At 25.2% G+C, this 18863-nt stretch overlaps 1 protein-coding gene across 2 annotated transcripts; it reads left to right on the plus strand.

Moving 5' to 3' along the window:
* The first annotated feature begins 16195 nt into the window (after window positions 1–16195).
* LOC126908533 (sentrin-specific protease 1-like) lies at window positions 16196–18496 on the plus strand. Of its 2 annotated transcripts, XM_050690697.1 has the most exons (6): window positions 16196–16367; window positions 16582–16685; window positions 16925–17074; window positions 17203–17335; window positions 17431–17535; window positions 17808–18496. In XM_050690697.1, the coding sequence occupies exons 1-6, from the start codon at window positions 16196–16198 to the stop codon at window positions 18392–18394; spliced, it is 1251 nt and encodes a 416-aa protein (XP_050546654.1). In that variant the 3' UTR covers window positions 18395–18496. The 2 variants fall into 2 exon arrangements, with proteins under 2 accessions (XP_050546654.1, XP_050546655.1); XM_050690698.1 differs by lacking the exon at window positions 16582–16685 and having other exon boundaries at window positions 16223–16367.
* The last annotated feature ends 367 nt before the right edge of the window (window positions 18497–18863 follow it).

Here is an 18863-nt window from a genome sequence, read left to right on the forward strand (position 1 = left end):
TAGGAGGTAATAAATTTGGCTGATTCACAACTATATAAGATTAAAAATTATAAAATAAAATTGATATTAGACAAATAAATGTTTTGATGATATTATTGTTTAGTTTACTGAATAAGAACTTTTGTGATCACTTCTATATACAAAAACATAATTTCTTTTTGTACATAAAAGAAAGATTATATAATAATATAATTTTTTATTTGATTTATGTATTTTGTTTAAAAACTATTAAAATGAATATTATCGATAATTAAGATACAATTTAAAGACATTTTTTTTTGCTTTGTCATACGTCGGTAGTACTCCGACGTAGACACAAAAAGTAGTACACAAATTGACTAATGTTTTTTTGACGACGAGTTCGTCGTTTTTAGCTCTTCTCGAGTCCTCGCGTTGAATACACTGGTCAGCCTCAATCTCTCAAATTACTAACTAAAAAAAACTACTTAAGGGGTAGAGTTTAGATCCGTCAGCACGATTTAGCTCAAAAGTAGCAGACTGAAGCGTGACTTCTCGTAATTCACCAGCACAACTACCTTTTAATATACCTACTAAAGAACGGTTAAGCCCAAAAACTAGCCTGCACGCCCACTAATTATTGAGATCGACTAAAGGACCAGCAGTCCAACCTCGACTCTTGCCGTACACACACACAATTTTAACAGCACAATGGATATAAAATATTTACCCTAAGTGCAGATTTTTAAATAGCCATTGTATTTAAGAAATGTAATAAACACAAAGACAAAATTTAATATAAAAATGTAACACAAAATAAATTAAATCGTACAGAATACAAAGTTACTCGCACCAAACCTCCTGACCCGTAACTCAACGTTTTTTCGTTAAAACATCAATCCACCTATACTTTTATGTTTCCCTTTTTATATTCTTTTTCTCACCATTATTAATTTGCTTACGTTACATTTTCCTTTTATATAACATTATTATACTGCTTATGAATTCAAAAATTGCTTACTACTGTTGTAAAACTTATATTATACTAAAATCGACGTTATTCAATACTTCCTCAGCTATTTACTACAGATTATTACATTAATATGACGAGTATTAAGTCAGAAAATTTGTATATGACACCATCCAACCTTTCTCAAGATTTTAAACCGGTGAAAAATTTAATAAACATAAATATATATATATACACAGAGTGATTGACTAACTATGCCTCACGAATTTTCTTTTAAAATATTAGTATTATCGTATATATAATTATTTTATTTGTTATAAATCTTTGTTGAGCTACTTGACAAGAAAAATGAAGATTCAATCTTCATCCCTCAACCCTTAAATCAATATCAACTTTAGTTGTTCAAATAGCAACCCAGTTTTTTTTTTTATTAATCTTGTTAATAATAAAAAAAAAAATTTTCTCAAAAAAAAAAAAAATCAATTTTAATAAATTCTAAGCGAGATATTACTATTTAAAGTTTAGGGGATTTAACAAATAAAACAGTAGTCGGGTAAATATAGTATCGTTATTATTTAGTGTACCGATAAGAAGTGGTAGCGCTTATCGATTTACGATCCATAACGTTCTCGTCTGTAATGATTTTTTCTTAATAAACCCTAAACTTTAGAGAGCCGTGGAGCGCTTAATATTTAATAAAATAAAATATTTTTTTTACAAAACATTTTTTTTTTTTTAAACTAAATCTAATGGTATAAAAAAAAAATAGTGTTGCCATTTGAAAATATGAAGTTGACACTATTTTTAAGCAAAAGGGATGGTGGTAAAAATTTAAATTTTCTCGTGAACACATCTCATCAAAGATCCATAATGATTAAAAAAAAAAAATTGTTTATATCTCTTATATTTTCAGAGATAATTCGTGAGGCATAGTAGAAGAAAAAAAAAATAAGGGTATGAGATCCAACGGATCAGCTAACGGGGGAGGCCACACCACGTTATGGATCAACTCTTGACTAATTTCGGGCTGATTCACAATGTAGTGATGTGAGTTATATTGCGAAGTTGACCGCCCTAAAGAAATGTCTCACGGTAGTTCCAGGGCCAACTACAATAAGATGATCGTGTGAAAAAAAGGGTATTAGATCCAGGGAATTAATCGTCATTTGGATAAAGAATTTGCATAATAAACTGTAAAAAATTGCTGTTCAAATCGTAACCATAAAATAGAAATTAATTTATTAATAATCATTAATTTACTATTAACATTCTCATTGAAAAGCTATGTTTGTGTTAAAGATGACGGGAAAAACTGTATAGCCCATCGCAACGGAATCTAACTTAAGTACCTACCCATGAGACAATGCGTAACTGATCTGTTGATGAAATTCCAGCTATGTGTTACATTATTGAATACTAAAAGCTTTTAATACTGTAAAATTAACTGTACCAAGAAGGCATAACAAAACAAAAAAATGAATTAAACATTTTTTCGAGAAACATCAAAATTTTTTACAAAATTAGAACAAATTTTATACTTCAAAGCTTTTATATTATTGATTTATCAGTTTTATAGAACATTTTCATTCCAAATTTAAAAATTTAGTGAATTCAAAAATTAAAAGTTTATTTTAAACAAACAAAAATCAACTAATGGTAAAAATTGATTTAATGTTAAAAACATAGTTTTACGGTTAAAGACTAATAAAATAAAATAACGTGGAATAGAGAAATATTTATCAAATCTTAAAACACTAGGATTTTTACATTAATTTTTTACTAATACATAAATAAAAATAATAAAAAATTACATTGTACAAATCTTTATTGTAAAAATTTTACTGTAACTAATGGCCAAACAGCCGATGAATAGATCAATAAAAATAATAATAATGATGACTGTTTTAACACATCATTTTGTATCTGCTTTATTAGACTAACGAATGTATGAAACTACTTTATTACTTGTTTTAACGTAAATTTCATAGGTGATCTTTTCACAGTTTATAATTTTGAGTAAATTAAAAAATTCAAAAGTACGTCATTTTGAAACTAATACAACAGACTTTATTACATCACTTTATTTATTTTGTTAACTACAAAGTAACATTTGGTACAAATCAAATCATATGCTACAACTTTATGATTCATTATTATATTAAATAGTTTTTTAACAAATTTTTTTCATAAAATTTTTATCAGTAAATTTGTTAAGAATTAATGAAATAGTATTAATTAATTAATGATATAACAAAAAGTAAAATCTAATTATTGAATAAATTTTTATTAAAATAATCATTCAATTCGATAATTTTAACTTCATCAGTTTTATTTATACATCAGTAAAATATTATGCTAAGGCAAAAAAAATTATATTCTATCGCGCGTTACTTAAAAACAATAAGTTTGTCATAACTCATTAAAGTGATAATTTGGATAATAGATCATTCAAAATGATTTCTGACGGAATACCTACAGAAACAGATATATTGTTAGGATCAAATTGCAAACCAGAATTATTGTTACTTTGAATAAGATGCCAAATATATGTTTTAAATTGTTTTTCAATTGATTTTGTTATGTCCTGTTGTCTATTTTGAGTATTAAAAACGTCAACAACAAACTCGCTAATAATTAATTCATTCCCATGTGTTATTACAGATGATATCGGTTGCACATGATTAACAAAAAACTGTTTTACATGTTGGTAGGCAGCATCAAGTTTATTTTTTACATAATTGTCGGGTAGTGTTCCTTTACTTGTTAAATCTTCAATAATACCCAAGGCTTGGTAAATTTCATTGATATATGATATTTCATCTTTAAAAACTGAATTTAATACGTCAGAAAAATACGACAATGACTTTTGCATCCGTTTAATTTCTAAGTTCAATATAATAATAGGGTAGAAAAATATTTTATAATAAGATGGGTCTTGCTTTAAGGAAACTTTATTTTGACAATAATACCAAACTTCTAATATGAGTTTCGACATGGGTAGTAGCTCTAAAGCATAATAAACGCTCAATAATAAATGAAATTGCCATACTCTATCAATGAAATTTTCTTCAGTAATAATATTTGGATATGATTCATTTGAAAACAATGTTTGCAAACTAAATTCCATAGTTTTGTTGCTCAAGTTGTAATCACTAAATCGTAATTGAACATTATATGTACATCCTAATAATGATTTCCACATTGGATATTGAACTAATGTGTTGAATTCATCAATGGTGAAGGCTTCTATAGTTATATTTAAAATTGCATACGTATAGAGACAAGACAAAAAACACGGTTTAAACATTTTTTCAAGAATAATGATCGATTTTATCAGCAATAAAAATATTTTTACTAATTGAAGTTTTAAGAAAACTACTCTTGTTTTTTATATGCTAAATTTTTAAGATTTTATTATTGTTTATTTAATTTGAAGTCAAATTTAGATTTTAAGTGTTCAAAATATATAAACTATTTTTCTGTTGGAAATGAAAAAAGACTAATGCGAACAAAATAAACATCTCTTCATGAATATACATAAAATTTTATTAAATTATAATACAATCATTATGTCATAAATTCATTTGTACATATTAAATAAATTATTTATAAAACTTTTTCACGTAAACAGTATATTAAAAGTTAGTCTTATAATCATTTTGTTACTGAATAATACATTAAATAGTAAATAAATATATTAATTACGACAAAAAAAAAAAAAATTTATAGACTACAATATTAAGAATCGTATATGGAATATACGATTCAATGATGTAAAAAGATTTGAAATTCTAATTACTGAAACAATTTTCTAATTTTACTTTGAACATTACATTTTATAACTTATGGTAAACTTTAGAAATTACAATAATCAACTCACAATTTTTAAAACAATAAAAATATGTTTTTAACAAAATCAAAATTTATTAGCGTATAAAAAAATTTTAAAAGATACATTTAATTTGTAAAATGCAATTAGTTAGACTTTGTGAGCGACGACTTTACAAGGACCGGTTAGCATCTTATACAGCGACACAACGGAGTATATTAAGATATCAGTGACTGAGAAATTCAATACATTGCAACGTGTAAAATTCTCTAATACTAAAGCTTTACATATATACAGTAATGTATAAAATTGTATACATTTTCAATGAAAATGTATTTACAAAATTAGTCTGAACACAAAAGTGAAATAAAGAAAGGAGAGCAGCTACTACATTCACTAGCGTCGGTGACCAAATGTATTTAGATTACCCAACCCATTTTACTTTATCTAGGCATCTCAAATTGACTAGCTAGAATTTTTAAGAGTTTTGGTATTACTTTATTAATATCTAAAAGTAATAATTTAAGAGATTTATTAGGTAACCCTAAGATAAAGTAAAAGAAAGGGGGAAATTGAGTATTTATAAAATACAATGTGAAAGTTGTAATAAATGTTACCGTAAAACAAACAAAAAGAAATATAGGAGTCAAATTACTTAAGAAACATTAAAAATCAAAAAGTTGTTAAATCTCGGCGGCTGAAAATTTATTTACACTTAATCACTCCATTAATATCATAAAACTAATTAAAAACGTAAATGATTACAAAGAACTTAATATAAGGGAGACAATAGAAATGTTTAAAAATAATAACAATTTAACTAATTGGGATCTTGGCCAACTGAAAAATTCATTATTAAACTTGTGTAAACAGGTAAAATGTGATAATATTACTCAGTGATAAAGTCACTAGGGGTATATAATGGATTTTTTTCGGCCGGGTTGTCAATATGTATTAAGTTTTAATAATGGTAACATAGTTCACAAAATTCACGATTTTTTTTTAGTAATTTTTATGTGGCTTTTTGAGTTAAACATTTGTAATATTTTTTAGTTTTAAATTAATAATATTTTTAATATAGTTTTAATTTCAAATAATATTAACCATCAGTGATCAATTTTTATTATATGAATATAAATGTTTGTTTTACATCGTACTTATAACTTTTTTGCAAGAACAATATAATATTGCTATTCTAAAGAGTAAGGTTTTAAGTTAAGCGTGAATAATAGTGTTACCTCCGACAGGCCCTGGGCAATAAGGAGTAACTAAAACTCTTTTAAAGTATTCGATATTAATTTAAAAAAATGTAGTTTGTTTTTACTTAACGCCCTTTTCTTGACCAGCTGAAAATTAAGAAAAAAACTTTCATATTTTTTGGTTTTTTTTTTTTTTTTTTGTCAAAAAAATATGACGAAAAAAAAAAATAATTCAAAATTTAAAACTCCGACTAGGACTATCTCTGATTACAATAAATTTTTTACTAAAAATTAAATTTCATCAGATCCCTTAATAATAGATAAATAATAATATTTTCCTAAGATGGACGCCATTTGACCACACACTCCAACGTGCAAACTAATAAGAAAGTTCATTAGGATATAAAAAAACAATAATAGATATAAAAGTAAAAACTACATTCGAGTTAAATATATTTGGTTTGCCAATTTTTTATCCTCCGTTGGTCAGATTTGTATGTAAAAAAAATAAAAAATAATAAAATGTCGTGTGAAGTTTGATTAAATATTACAAATTATAGTTGACAATGAATAATTATGATGGAAATGCGCGTAGTTCTCCAAAGAAAAAATTAACCCTTCTAAAAAGTCAGGAAAATCATAAGTAATAAAAATAAAAATAATTTTAGGAAGAGGCTAAAAACTAAAGGCTCTAATTTATTTTTCAGACTATGCCATATAGAACACTAAAAATATGGTGCGCTTATACCGAGTAACATTTGTAATGTGTTGTGTCAGTGTTTATCTACTGTACTTGGAGTACAGTGTGCACGTGGTAACAGAATATGAACAAAATGATTTTTGAGTGCATAAAATTTGCCAATGTGCAATACTGAGCAATTAAAATTATAACGAACAATAATACATTTTGGTAAACTAAGTTACCAACGCACCGTGTGTGTATTGATTGTACAGTGTTTGACTTATATGCCATGGTGCTGTGCTGGAACCATTGCACTGTTATATTTCATTTATTTGCATCGTATGAGCACTGACCGTGAATTCAAGCAGCACGTTAAGTTGCCCTTATAACTTGAGTCTTCTCGTACCAATAATACTACTCAGGTGGTGGAGAGTAGTAAATTTTACGTGGCCCACGTTAGCATTCATGGTCACCAGTACCAGTGTCAAAATTATAAATAGAAAAATATTAGAGGTGTCAGAGCATTCATGAATTGTTGTACTATTGAAAATATTTACTAACAGGTGAAACTACGTATGTTTAGAAATTGTATAAAATGTCTTTATTGAACTTAAATAAATACTTGTATTGTTTAAATCAGTCAAAATTATTTTTCTTCAAACAACAACCATTGAACATTTTGGTTGTTCATAAGTAGATGAACAAATATATAACTTTAGATTTAAAAAATATGAGAAACGTGGTAAATAGAAAACATTTTTCTGCTTCCAATATTTTAATTATTTGTAAAATAAGATGAATTTCATGAAAATTAAAATTTTATAAAAATGAATTTTAAACAGTGCTAGATATGAGAGATCCTGTATACTAATTATAACCTATGATTCTGTTCACACTTTTAAAATTTTATTTAAAATCTAAAAAATTTAATTTATCCTAATCAATGAATAAATTTTATTTTTAATCTTAGTAACAAATATATAATCTTTGACCTCTCAACTTTAAAAAAGTTAAACATTTTAAAAAGTAATGTTTTTTATACGTCGTAATAATCATTGAAAAGTGGTTTTTGTGATGACCTGTATGCAGTTAGAAATAAATTATATTTATACATTTAATATAACTAGTAACACAATGTAATAAATTTAATAGTATTTGACGAAAATAACAATTATTAACTACTTTTATTAAGACAACTCTATTTTGTATCAATTTTGATTTATAACGTTAAAACGGAATTATGAACAAGCAGTATAAAATAAATTGTAGCTAAGTTAAACAACAACATCTAATATCCTTTTATTAAAAAAAAAACAGTTTAGCAATGGCTGCATCTTTTATGTACATATGAACAAATGTAAAAAATATATATGTACAAGTGTTTCTTAACACTACTAAAGCTAGCTACTTGATATTTATTAAAATAATAATTATGTGACGAAAATTATTTTTGATATTTTTTAGTTTCATATATTTCTTAATTTTCGTTTTACATTTCTTGATTGTACATATATCAAAACTAAATCAAACTACGTTTTGTTTAGTATACTGTATCAAGGGTAGTTTGTATGGCGGGTAAGATGATTACAAAATAAAATTTTCGAGAACCAAAAAACAAAACCATAATATAGTCATAAATGCATTAAACTTAATAACAGACATGTAATAAACATAATATGAACTAATCTCAATACGTAAAAGTATGTAGTTTAATGAAAAAAGATGACAACGATTTTCCTGGGCCAGTTTTTAAAATTTTGATATTTTCCGATACTTATAAGTAAATTAAAAATCAATTATGCTTAATCAATCTAGCTTGTTTCTCTGGATATACAGAGATAATAAGTGGAAATAAAACACTTTAGTGAAAAATAATTTTTGTGAGCCAATTTTTTAACCTCGGGAGTCAGTTTTGGACCACGAGCAGCCTATTGCCGACCTCTGCATTATACGATTAAAAAAGGAAAGACATTCTGACGACTTGTCTTTTATGAATTATTGGTTTATAAGTTCAAAAATCATGTAATTTTAAAGTAAATGTGTTAAATTTATTTTAATTTGTTTCAAATGTGCACCGAAGCGTATTACTATGGTGATTTTAACACTATCAGATATCAATCTAAAAAAAGCCTCAATTCCATTTTGCTGGATCCCTACTGTACTTTCTTTAGTTTTATCTTAACAAGTTAGCTTATATAACTAATAAAGAATAAACCAAAAAACATTTTGGATAAAATTTTTCAATATCGCTAATTAAATATAAAACTGCATTTACTACAATAAGTTGATAATTATTGTCTGATAGATAATATGGCGTTTTTAACCAGATGATAGCACCATACAGTTGAACAGGTGTATGGAATTACAAAATGTTTTATGATGAAGTGTTTAAAAACTAACTATTTTATTCTAGTCTATAGTGTAATACTATGTTTCGCGTTATTAGCGAATCAATTTTTGTATTTTATAATTTTGATTCAAAATGAGGGTTAAACTTGTAGATAATATATAAATATAATTATTTTACCTTAACTTAAGTTAAGTTTGCTTGTAAAATTTATAGTTTATGTAAAATTAAATATTCAGAAATGTATCATGACTATAATGAGATACAAAAAGTAATTATTACTAGAGGTTTAAAATATATGTCTTTCTTAGCTTAACTAGTCCTTTTAACGATAATATTTAATTTGGTTGCGCCAAGTTGCATTTTAGAACTTTTTAACTGAATCGGTTTTTTCAAGCAAAAACAATAAAATAAAAGTGTTATTTAATTAATAAACAGTTTTGTCCTCCTAAAAATAACTTTCCAGAGCAATGTGTGATCTCCCTTAATAAGGTAGATAATGAAAAATTAGGTTTAATTTGAATTTAAGGACTTCAAGAACATGTTTATCAACCTAATTCCAACTCAAAAGTAGAAATAATGATTTTATCATTTTTTTCTTGTTAATATTGCGTTTTAAAATACCGCGTAAAGGTTAAAATAATACAATTGTGTGATCAAAATTATTCTATAGGCACATTTTAACAAAATATTAATCATTTATGATTAAAAAATTAACTACTTAAAAAATAATTAATTAATTAACTATATGTTTTTACAAAGAATGATGGAGTCTTATTATAATAATCTTCAAAAATCTTGTGTGTCCCTTAAGTTCCTTTTAGCAAATAACTTCGTATTTTAAAATTAAAAGAAGTATGGCACTCCTACGGACCCTATTTGTGACGGCCTAAATTGCGAGTAACATTTGAGTTAATTTATATTTTTAGATTTTGTAAATGTACAATTTTTCTACAATTTTTCTACAATGTTTTAATTAGAGATTGTGACGTCAATGCGCAAGTTTCCGTAATTACTTCACTGTTTAAGTGTAAATAATAAAAAAGTGTTTGACAATTGTCATACATAAAATCTAAATACACTATCGTATTTATCGTAAAAATATATAAGATTGTATTATAACATTATAAAATAACATTTAAACGAAACATACTACTGGAAAAGTATAAAAAAGTCAGCACTTATTGCGAATCGTCAAGATTTTCTAGTATATTTTGTATTAGCAGCATTATTTCTACTCTATATTTACTTAAAGTGCACCAAGTCAATATTTTTAAACCATTACCCAATTATCTATTCGTTGGTAAAAGTTTCATAATTGAAAGTTAAACCAAAAAAAGTTATACTCGAACGTTCAAAGTTTTTTTGAAAAATGATACTCAAACTCAACTTTAATAGTTCAAAATCGGTTAATTTCAATGGAACAATCCCAAATTTTGCATAACTCTTAGTAGACATTATGAAATCATTTTAGGCATGTTAAAAAAATATGTATAATAATTTAATATTTTTTTCGTGAAAATTTTACTGTGTAATTATTAATTAGTAATATCAACAACAATTTTATTTATTATCTGTTGTTCTGTGTGATTAACCTGTTTTCTTACATTTTGAACATCATTGATATAAATACATTAGTATAGAAATATACAGTATAGTATTAGTATAATAAAATATACTAAGTATGAAAAATTTTAACTAGTCTTAGCAATAATAAGAATTTTTTTACGAAAACTAAAAGCGTTAAGGAGAATTAAATTTTAATTATAAATTTCGTATTATTTTGATAAATTATATTTTCAAAAAATAAATTAAAAAGTATTGCATTATTTTGATATTAACGCCACCGTTTGATTTCTCTTAAAAAAATATTTATGTCAAGAAAACTATTATTGATATTTTTAGTGTCAAATATTTCTTTATTTATCAGTTATTACTTTTTAAATTAATCCTGTTACGTCGATTCCCTAGGTGGCTATACCTTAGTACGAGGGATAGCTGGCTAAGCTATATCTACCTTAGGTCCTATTTGATTTATATACCCTTAGAAGAGTCGTACTACAATAATATATTAAACAATCTCGATTAGACAACGATGCAGTTTATTGTATAAGCTAATTAATAATAGAATAATACAACCTGCTGGACGCCTAGAGATGTTAATCCAACAAGGAACTCACTCCGACAAACACACACACGTCGGGTTACTTCCGGTTATATTAAGTTGAGATAATAATAATATGGCAATGATAATATGTAAGTATCTGAAGTGTTCCCAAGGATCGTAAAGAGTCAACTGCAGTCCAGTCCATATGTATTGCAATAGGCTGACCGCTAATATCTAAAGTGTGTATATGTGCAGTTTGTCCTCTCGTCAGTATTGTTATGTGTTATTGTGTCAATGTTCTAATGTCAAGTTGGCGGTTTTTGTTAACTATAGGAACTAAAATATGAGCACTATATGTGATCGTATCACCTTATAAGGGTGTTGACTTTATTTTTTTTAATGGTAACATATAATTCCAACTGGCTTTTAAAAAAGAAAATTATCTAATTAAGAAAATTACTGGTCGGTAACAACTTTTAACCATTATTTTGGAAGTTATTACCACTTTAAAATATAAAATGTAGGTGAGGATGGGTGTGAAAATATATAACATTAGATATGTCTTGGCCGCACCTCTCCTCCCATTTATGAATAAAAATATTAATAACAGATAAATAAAGAATCATAACTAATCAAAGCAAAAAAAAATTCACAAAAAAATTATTATTTTAAGAAAAATTGAGTGGCTAGCTTTAAAAGAAACACCTTGTATTATCCAATTCAGTAATGCATGCATTAAAAATAATAAATTAAAATCTTATATTATTAGATTTAAAATATATGTTTTTAGGTGACGTACTTTAACGTTTTATATTTACTTTTAAGATATAAATATAACTAAAATAAATTTTAGATTCGATGCGAAGCTGAGAAGGTATTAATTTTAGCATGACGTGTTTTTTTTTTTTGACTATTGCCTCTTTTTCTCAGTACTCACTGGAATGATTTTGATGAGCAATATGTCAAAAGATCACATATTGTATCTAGTTTACAATACCCTTGAAAATTGAAAATATTTCCCTCGTTCCCCGTAAATCTCCAAAAAAATTACAGTTTTAAAAATCAGCAATTTTTGACATTTTTTTTACTTTTCTTCTTAAAACTTCCATAATTTTTTCAAAAATGATCAAATAAACATAATTTTTTTTTATTTTGAAACCTTAGCTATTTTTTCCTTAAGATCTAAAACTTAACCCACTCACAGTAGGGGATTTAAAATAGTAACTTTTTTACAAAAAATTGCAATTTCAACCTAACCTTTGAAAATGTTCCGGAAATACTGCATCCTTTTTAAACATATATCAAATTAAAGCTTATTGTATGTACTATAAAATGAATGAAAAAAATTTGTCCCAACACCTTATCATCTGCATGCAATCGACTGACGTAATTAAAAAAATGCTATTTTTGTGTTAAAATTTTCGATTTTCGATTTTAAATTTTGAACTTTAAATACTATAAGTTCAAAAAAATTTGTCCCGTCGTCACCTTTTCTTCTATGGAAAAATGGCCACCAAATTTAAAAAATATGTAATTTATATGCAAAAATCACTATTTAACATGAAATATTTTAATACTGAAAACTGCCATAACTTTTTAAAAAATGAATAAATTATAATAATTTTTTTTTATACTTAAATTTTAGATGTTTCTTTTTCATTTAATATCATTTTTTTCAAAATCTGACTCTAAATTTGCCTACAGGAGGATTTAAAAAAGCAATTTTTGCACACAAGTAAAGCTTTTTCAATTAAATTTTTGAAAATATTGTGGAATATTGACATTTTCTTTTAATCTTAAATTAATGCTTATACTATATACCTTACTATGAAAAAAAAAAAAATTTGCAATATAGATTTTTTTCTTGATGAAAATGGCTACTGTATTTAAAATATGCTATTTTTGTGTTAAAATTCTAGGTTTTGTATTTTATTTTATTTTAAAATATTTTACAAAGGGAATAGACTGACTTTCATGAATAGTATATAATTTAATTGTCATAGAATAAAGTTCATAATATATAAGAATTTAAACTTATTTAAATTTTTTTGTTTTTTTAAAATCGAAAATGTAATTTTAAAATTTGAATTAGCTTAAATTACTAATTTTATCACCCAACGAAAGTGACGATCAGTAACACTTATAACTTTCACGCCTAGAACACGAGGTACGAATCCGCCTTTAACTATTTATATTTTGTATTTTTTTTGAGTTAGAAAAAAAATGTTCAAATCATTTGATTTTTATCTCATTTATATTTAATAACTTCAATAATCATTGAGGATCCCATCACTGAGTCTCCAGTGGCGTATTTTGAATGATTTCTCGGGTGGTGTCCAACTTTTAATGAACCTCACAAACGAAAATTATAGAAATGTTTACTGACGTAAAAAAAACTTACTATTTTTCTAATTACTATTTTAGGAATTGACAAATAATTTGAAATTTGAAATTTTGGTACTGTTGTATCTTAAAAGAAACAACCCTAGTGTCTTAACTTAAAGTAATAAAAGTTTAATAATAACTCAAATGTATTTATTATAGATATAATTAAACAATGCAAAACATAGAAAATAAATATACACTAAAAACACAATAAAACAATACACAAAATGAAAACTTAATGTCATAAACGTACCGCGCGAAAAGAGATTACCTTCGGTGCTCCTGAGGTCCTCTCTCCTCTACGATTCATTCCATTTCGTCTTATATACTAAAATATTTTGTTTTTCTTCTTTTTGCAAAATTAATAATACTATCGTTTTCAAAAATGTTTATAAATATTTATTTCCTGGTCTAGTAATAATAGATCAGGAAATTACAATTAAACGAAACTTTACAAAAATGTTTTACTTCCAGCTTTACAAATGATAAACTAATTTACAGTATACAGACTGATTTTTTTATCATAACCCACTCATTTATTTGTAGAATAAATATAATTTAAACATTATTTTTGGTTTTCTTTAGTTACACATTATTCTTAAATTATTAACTATTTAAAACTTTTTATGTTCATCCCTTATGCCTTGTAAGGGTGTCAACTTTGTCTTTTTGTCTTTTAAATGGGAACACATATTTTGAATATAATAAAATGTTTGGATTTTTAATTAAATAGTAAATGGCATTTGAATTTTTAATATAACTTTATTAGTTTATTAGATATAAACATTTAAAGTTTCAAATTTTTGAGTTAATATACATGTATAATACACATGATGATATGATTACAAACACAGTTAGCTAAATGGTTTATATGATATCAATGTCGCAGTCACGGATTGCTTATTATCAATTATTACTATCATAGATATACTTTCTGTATTGACAGTTAGTGTATTTATAAACTCACAACAATGTGCCTTACTATCATTGATAATAACAATGCTGTGTACCTGCTAATTTCTTTGAAGTTGCTTTAAACAAAGTAACTCATAACTAAATACTTTATTTATAATAAGTAAACAAATAATAAACTCTCCTTTCAGTATTGATGTTCGTAAATTACTTGTTTTTGATGATGTTTCAGTGTCATTCCACTTCGAAATTATAAATAACGATTCAATTAGGTACACAAAAAGCTCAAGAAAATCATTGACAGCATAAAAACGTTCAACTCATTTAGTCGCACATAATTGTTTTAATGAATTTTTAGTTATACATTTTTGACTTTCTTCGATTTGACTTTTCAACACATCTTTTCGCTTTGGGTATATGAAAAAATCTCTAACTTTAGATGTTGTTCCTAATCAATTTCGTGTTTCTTGTATAGAAGATGAATAAGAAATAGCAAGGTTTAAAACATGAACAAACGTCGCAAGCTGATAACTTTGGCGAATAAGAGATTGAGCTCCGTTAAATTGACCACAGACATAGAAGCACATCCATCGTAACACTGTCCTCTAACGTATTTTGTTTCTACACCAAATGAATGTAAACGTTGAATAATAATATATAAACCTTTTCCAGTAGTATCTGTTGTAGGCACAAACTGAAGAATTCTTCTTTGATAATCATATTTTCAACATCTAAATATCGAACACACAAAGTTACTTGTTCGCTTCCACCAATGTCGACCGTTTCATCAGCAAGTATTTTGAAACATCTTTGGGCATTTATGTTTGTTACGATTTTATTTAATATAATTTTATTACAGGATTCAATTATTTCATTTTGAAGTGTTTCACTTGTATATTTTATTGTTTCATTAGCTTTCAAAAATGATTTTAAACGGTCATCTCCTTAGGCTCTATATCTTAATATTTCTCTAAAATTTCCTTGATTTTCTTGGATAATTTGTCATTTTCTTGATATATATTGAAGTTACAAAGATAGCCGTTATTGTTAAAAAAAAAAAAAAATAATAATAATAACATTAAAAATGCAAATAATAATTAAACCTATAAGGTAGTTAAACCCTAAAGTTATTTTCGATTTGTTAAAGTCGTTAAAATTAATTCAAATCTCCTGTTATTTTCTTTTATCAGAATTATTATGTCATTAATTCAATTATTAATTAAATTGTTAAACTATATTATATATTCAACTTAATAAATTTTTATGTTGATTATAATCGCATGGCATGATGTTTTTTGTTAATAACTAAATGGAAATAGCAATTTCACATGGGCAAAATTTTTAATAGTTGCAAGAGAATAAATCCAAACGTTGATATTTTATTTCATACAGATTAAATTTTATATGCATAAATATTCTGTTAACCGATATCAAATTTATTCCACTTGAACTTTCATAAAAAAATCTCTATCATTTGTAAACTAATGTAATAAATAAACAAACAAATACAAAAGGTTTTTCTTCAAAATATCTTTAAAATATATATTTTGATAATTCTCTGTAATAAATTCTTAAAATATTGTATTCTTTGACCAATAATACAATTAAAATAAATAAGTATTGTTTATACTAAATTTATTTATAATTGGCTTATACATTTTTTTAATGAATTTTTACAATTAAGTTTCCTTGACAATTAGATGTAAATGTTGATTTTATCGACATTTCAGTTCACTTCGTTTTTTCCCGTGAAAAATAAACTATCGTCTTGTGTAATTATTAAGATTTATTTAATTAGTTATTGATATGGCAAGTGAAAAAAATATTTTTGGTCAAACAAATGAATCAAACTTACATAAGGTCATACGCAGAGTTGAAGAAATATGGAATCGTCGTTTCATGCATTCCAATTGTGTTTTAAATAATACAAATAAAGGACAAATATCAAAAAAGTCAACTAAAGATGGAAGAATTATCTGTAAACACTATTAAGATTAATAATTAAACTAACTATTTCGAATAGAGAAAAAGTTTTTTAATATAAAATATAAGAAAAATTAATAATAAGTTCTCTTATTCATATATAACAATAATTCAGTCGCTTTACTTTAATTTAACTATTTTAATATTAAAAACCTTTTTCGAAATTGATTATTTAATTAATAATTATTAAAATTATATTCAATTTGCAGCAATTATTAATAAAAATATTTATCCTATAAAAAATTCCATTATTCCAAAAAAACGCACGTATCGAAAAACGAATAAAAATGATAAAATTATTCCAGAAAAATTGGTAACTATAATTATATTAATATATTTATTCGATTTAGCTATGTTATTGGGGTTTGTCTGATTCAAAAATATAAAATAAACTATCAACCCCCTTAATATAAATGCGGTAACATAATGTTTAATATTATTCTGCTATTTTTTCTATTAGATTTTTATGGGAAATTCAATTTTTATCGAAGATAATAATATAATATTAAGTATAGTTTATTTGTTTATTTAAATATCTCTTTGGTTACCTAGAATATGATGCAGCAAAGAGAATTCGGAACACTTTTTCAGAATGAAAAATCTGAAAAATATAAAAATGAAATTTTAAATTCAACAGAAAAAAAAAATATAGCAATTTCAAAAGACAATCCGCTATTAATATCAGCTGATTTGTTAGAAAAGGTATATTTTATTATGCTTTATTTCAATAAAAAGATTTTAGGGTATACCCTAAACCATTTTTTGGACTTAAAGCAGATTTCTTAAATAAATTTATCATATAATTAAATATATTTTTATGATCCGTTAAGAGTTTTCATAAGAAAAATTTGGAACGCAAAAAATCCGAAATAAAAAAACAACTTTTTGAGATATCTTCTAATACTACTGCTCGACCAAATTTAAAAAGAAATTCATCCGAAGAAGATGAAAAAGTCATAAAAAGTATACAACTTTTAAAATATAATTCATTTTTAAAAAATATGAAGTTTTGATTTTTGAAACAAATATGTAATATTTTTAAACATAAATTATTTTAGAGCCAAAAGTTAGTTCTAATCCTTTGACCTTAAATACGCCGAATGACGTAAATTTACTTGCTCTGTCCACTATTGAAGTAATAAAAGTACCAGAGAAAGAAAAAGGTAATTAGTTATTTAATCTATTTATTTTATGTAAAATTAAATAAAAAAAGATTATTTATTAAACATAATTAATTATAATAATACGAGTTAAATTAATATAACTTCTGCAGAGGCGTGTCATTAAGGGGGTCCATGGACGTTTTAAACAAAAGTAATTATACGTGTTTAATTTCATATTCCAAAACCTTAAATAAACCTAAATAATAGTAAACTGTTCAACAAAGTCTTTTATTAATTTTATGAAAAATGTTTAAATATGGTTACACTTGCAGAAGTAATGCAAGATCAGAACACAAAATCTCTTGATCAGTATAATGCACCTTCATTTAAATCGCCCACATCATGGTATACTTCAGACACAATTAATGAGTACATTAAAATGATAGTAAAACGGTCAGAAGGTGAAGTTTATGCAGTTGTCACTGATTTTATTGTAGCGTATCTTCGAGGAGGTTATCCAGCTGTAAGAAGATGGATAAAAAAAGATATTCACACAATAAAATTACTTTTTGTGCCCATGAATGTATATGAGAGTCATTGGATATTGACAGTGGTTAATATACCTGAAAAGACTGTGACATCATATGATAGTCTTAAGTCGTATAAGGGTCCTTATCCAATGGTATTAAAAAATTTCTTAATTGAATGGGAGATGGACAAAAAAGGAAAAGCTTCTACATGGACATTACAAATAGGCGAGACATCTCGCCAAACCAATGGACATGATTGTGGGCCATTTACTGTTGAGCTGGCAGAAAAAATGTCTCGAGGAGATACAACACCAATAAATGCAAATTTTATGCCTTTTATAAGATTAAGACACAAAAATGAAATTATTGCTGGCGAGCTATTCAATTAATATTTTTATGAATGAAATTTTATTTTTGTATTTTATATCAATTTTCTTAATATTCACTATAAATTGAAATTTTTATTTGTATACCACCAAACATTTTTTTACTTTTTCTTTGTAACATTTTATTTAAGAAATTCAAATTTAATATAAATTTATCTTAACTGAAATAATTTAATGTTCTTGTTATGTGAATATACAAATATTATAATATACAGTTATGGATACAATTAAGTTATATTATCTACTATCTTAACAACTTAATTTTAATTTTACTAAATGACGATTCATAAAGAATTTCATAACTTTTGTTTATTTTTTAAATACTATTTTAATTATAAAAAATTCTTTTCTGTATTTTTTACGAATGCGGTATATTGAATAGGGGTAACTAAACTTATTTGTTTATAATTCTCTAAACTGATAAACTATAAAATAAATTTAAAAATGAACTACAAGTTCAGAATATTTCCGT

The sequence above is a fragment of the Daktulosphaira vitifoliae genome, unplaced genomic scaffold, assembly GCF_025091365.1.
Source record: "Daktulosphaira vitifoliae isolate Bord-2020 unplaced genomic scaffold, ASM2509136v1 Scaffold_5, whole genome shotgun sequence".
NCBI lineage: Eukaryota > Metazoa > Arthropoda > Insecta > Hemiptera > Phylloxeridae > Daktulosphaira > Daktulosphaira vitifoliae.

Excerpts from the sequence above, each read along its gene's own strand:
- LOC126908533 (XM_050690697.1), top strand. The coding sequence starts at position 16,196 with ATGGCAAGTGAAAAAAATATTTTTGGTCAAACAAATGAATCAAACTTA. Across the intron at positions 17,075-17,202 it reads CAGCTGATTTGTTAGAAAAG|AGTTTTCATAAGAAAAATTT; the intron begins GTATATTTTATT and ends TGATCCGTTAAG. Across the intron at positions 17,336-17,430 it reads AGATGAAAAAGTCATAAAAA|AGCCAAAAGTTAGTTCTAAT; the intron begins GTATACAACTTT and ends AAATTATTTTAG.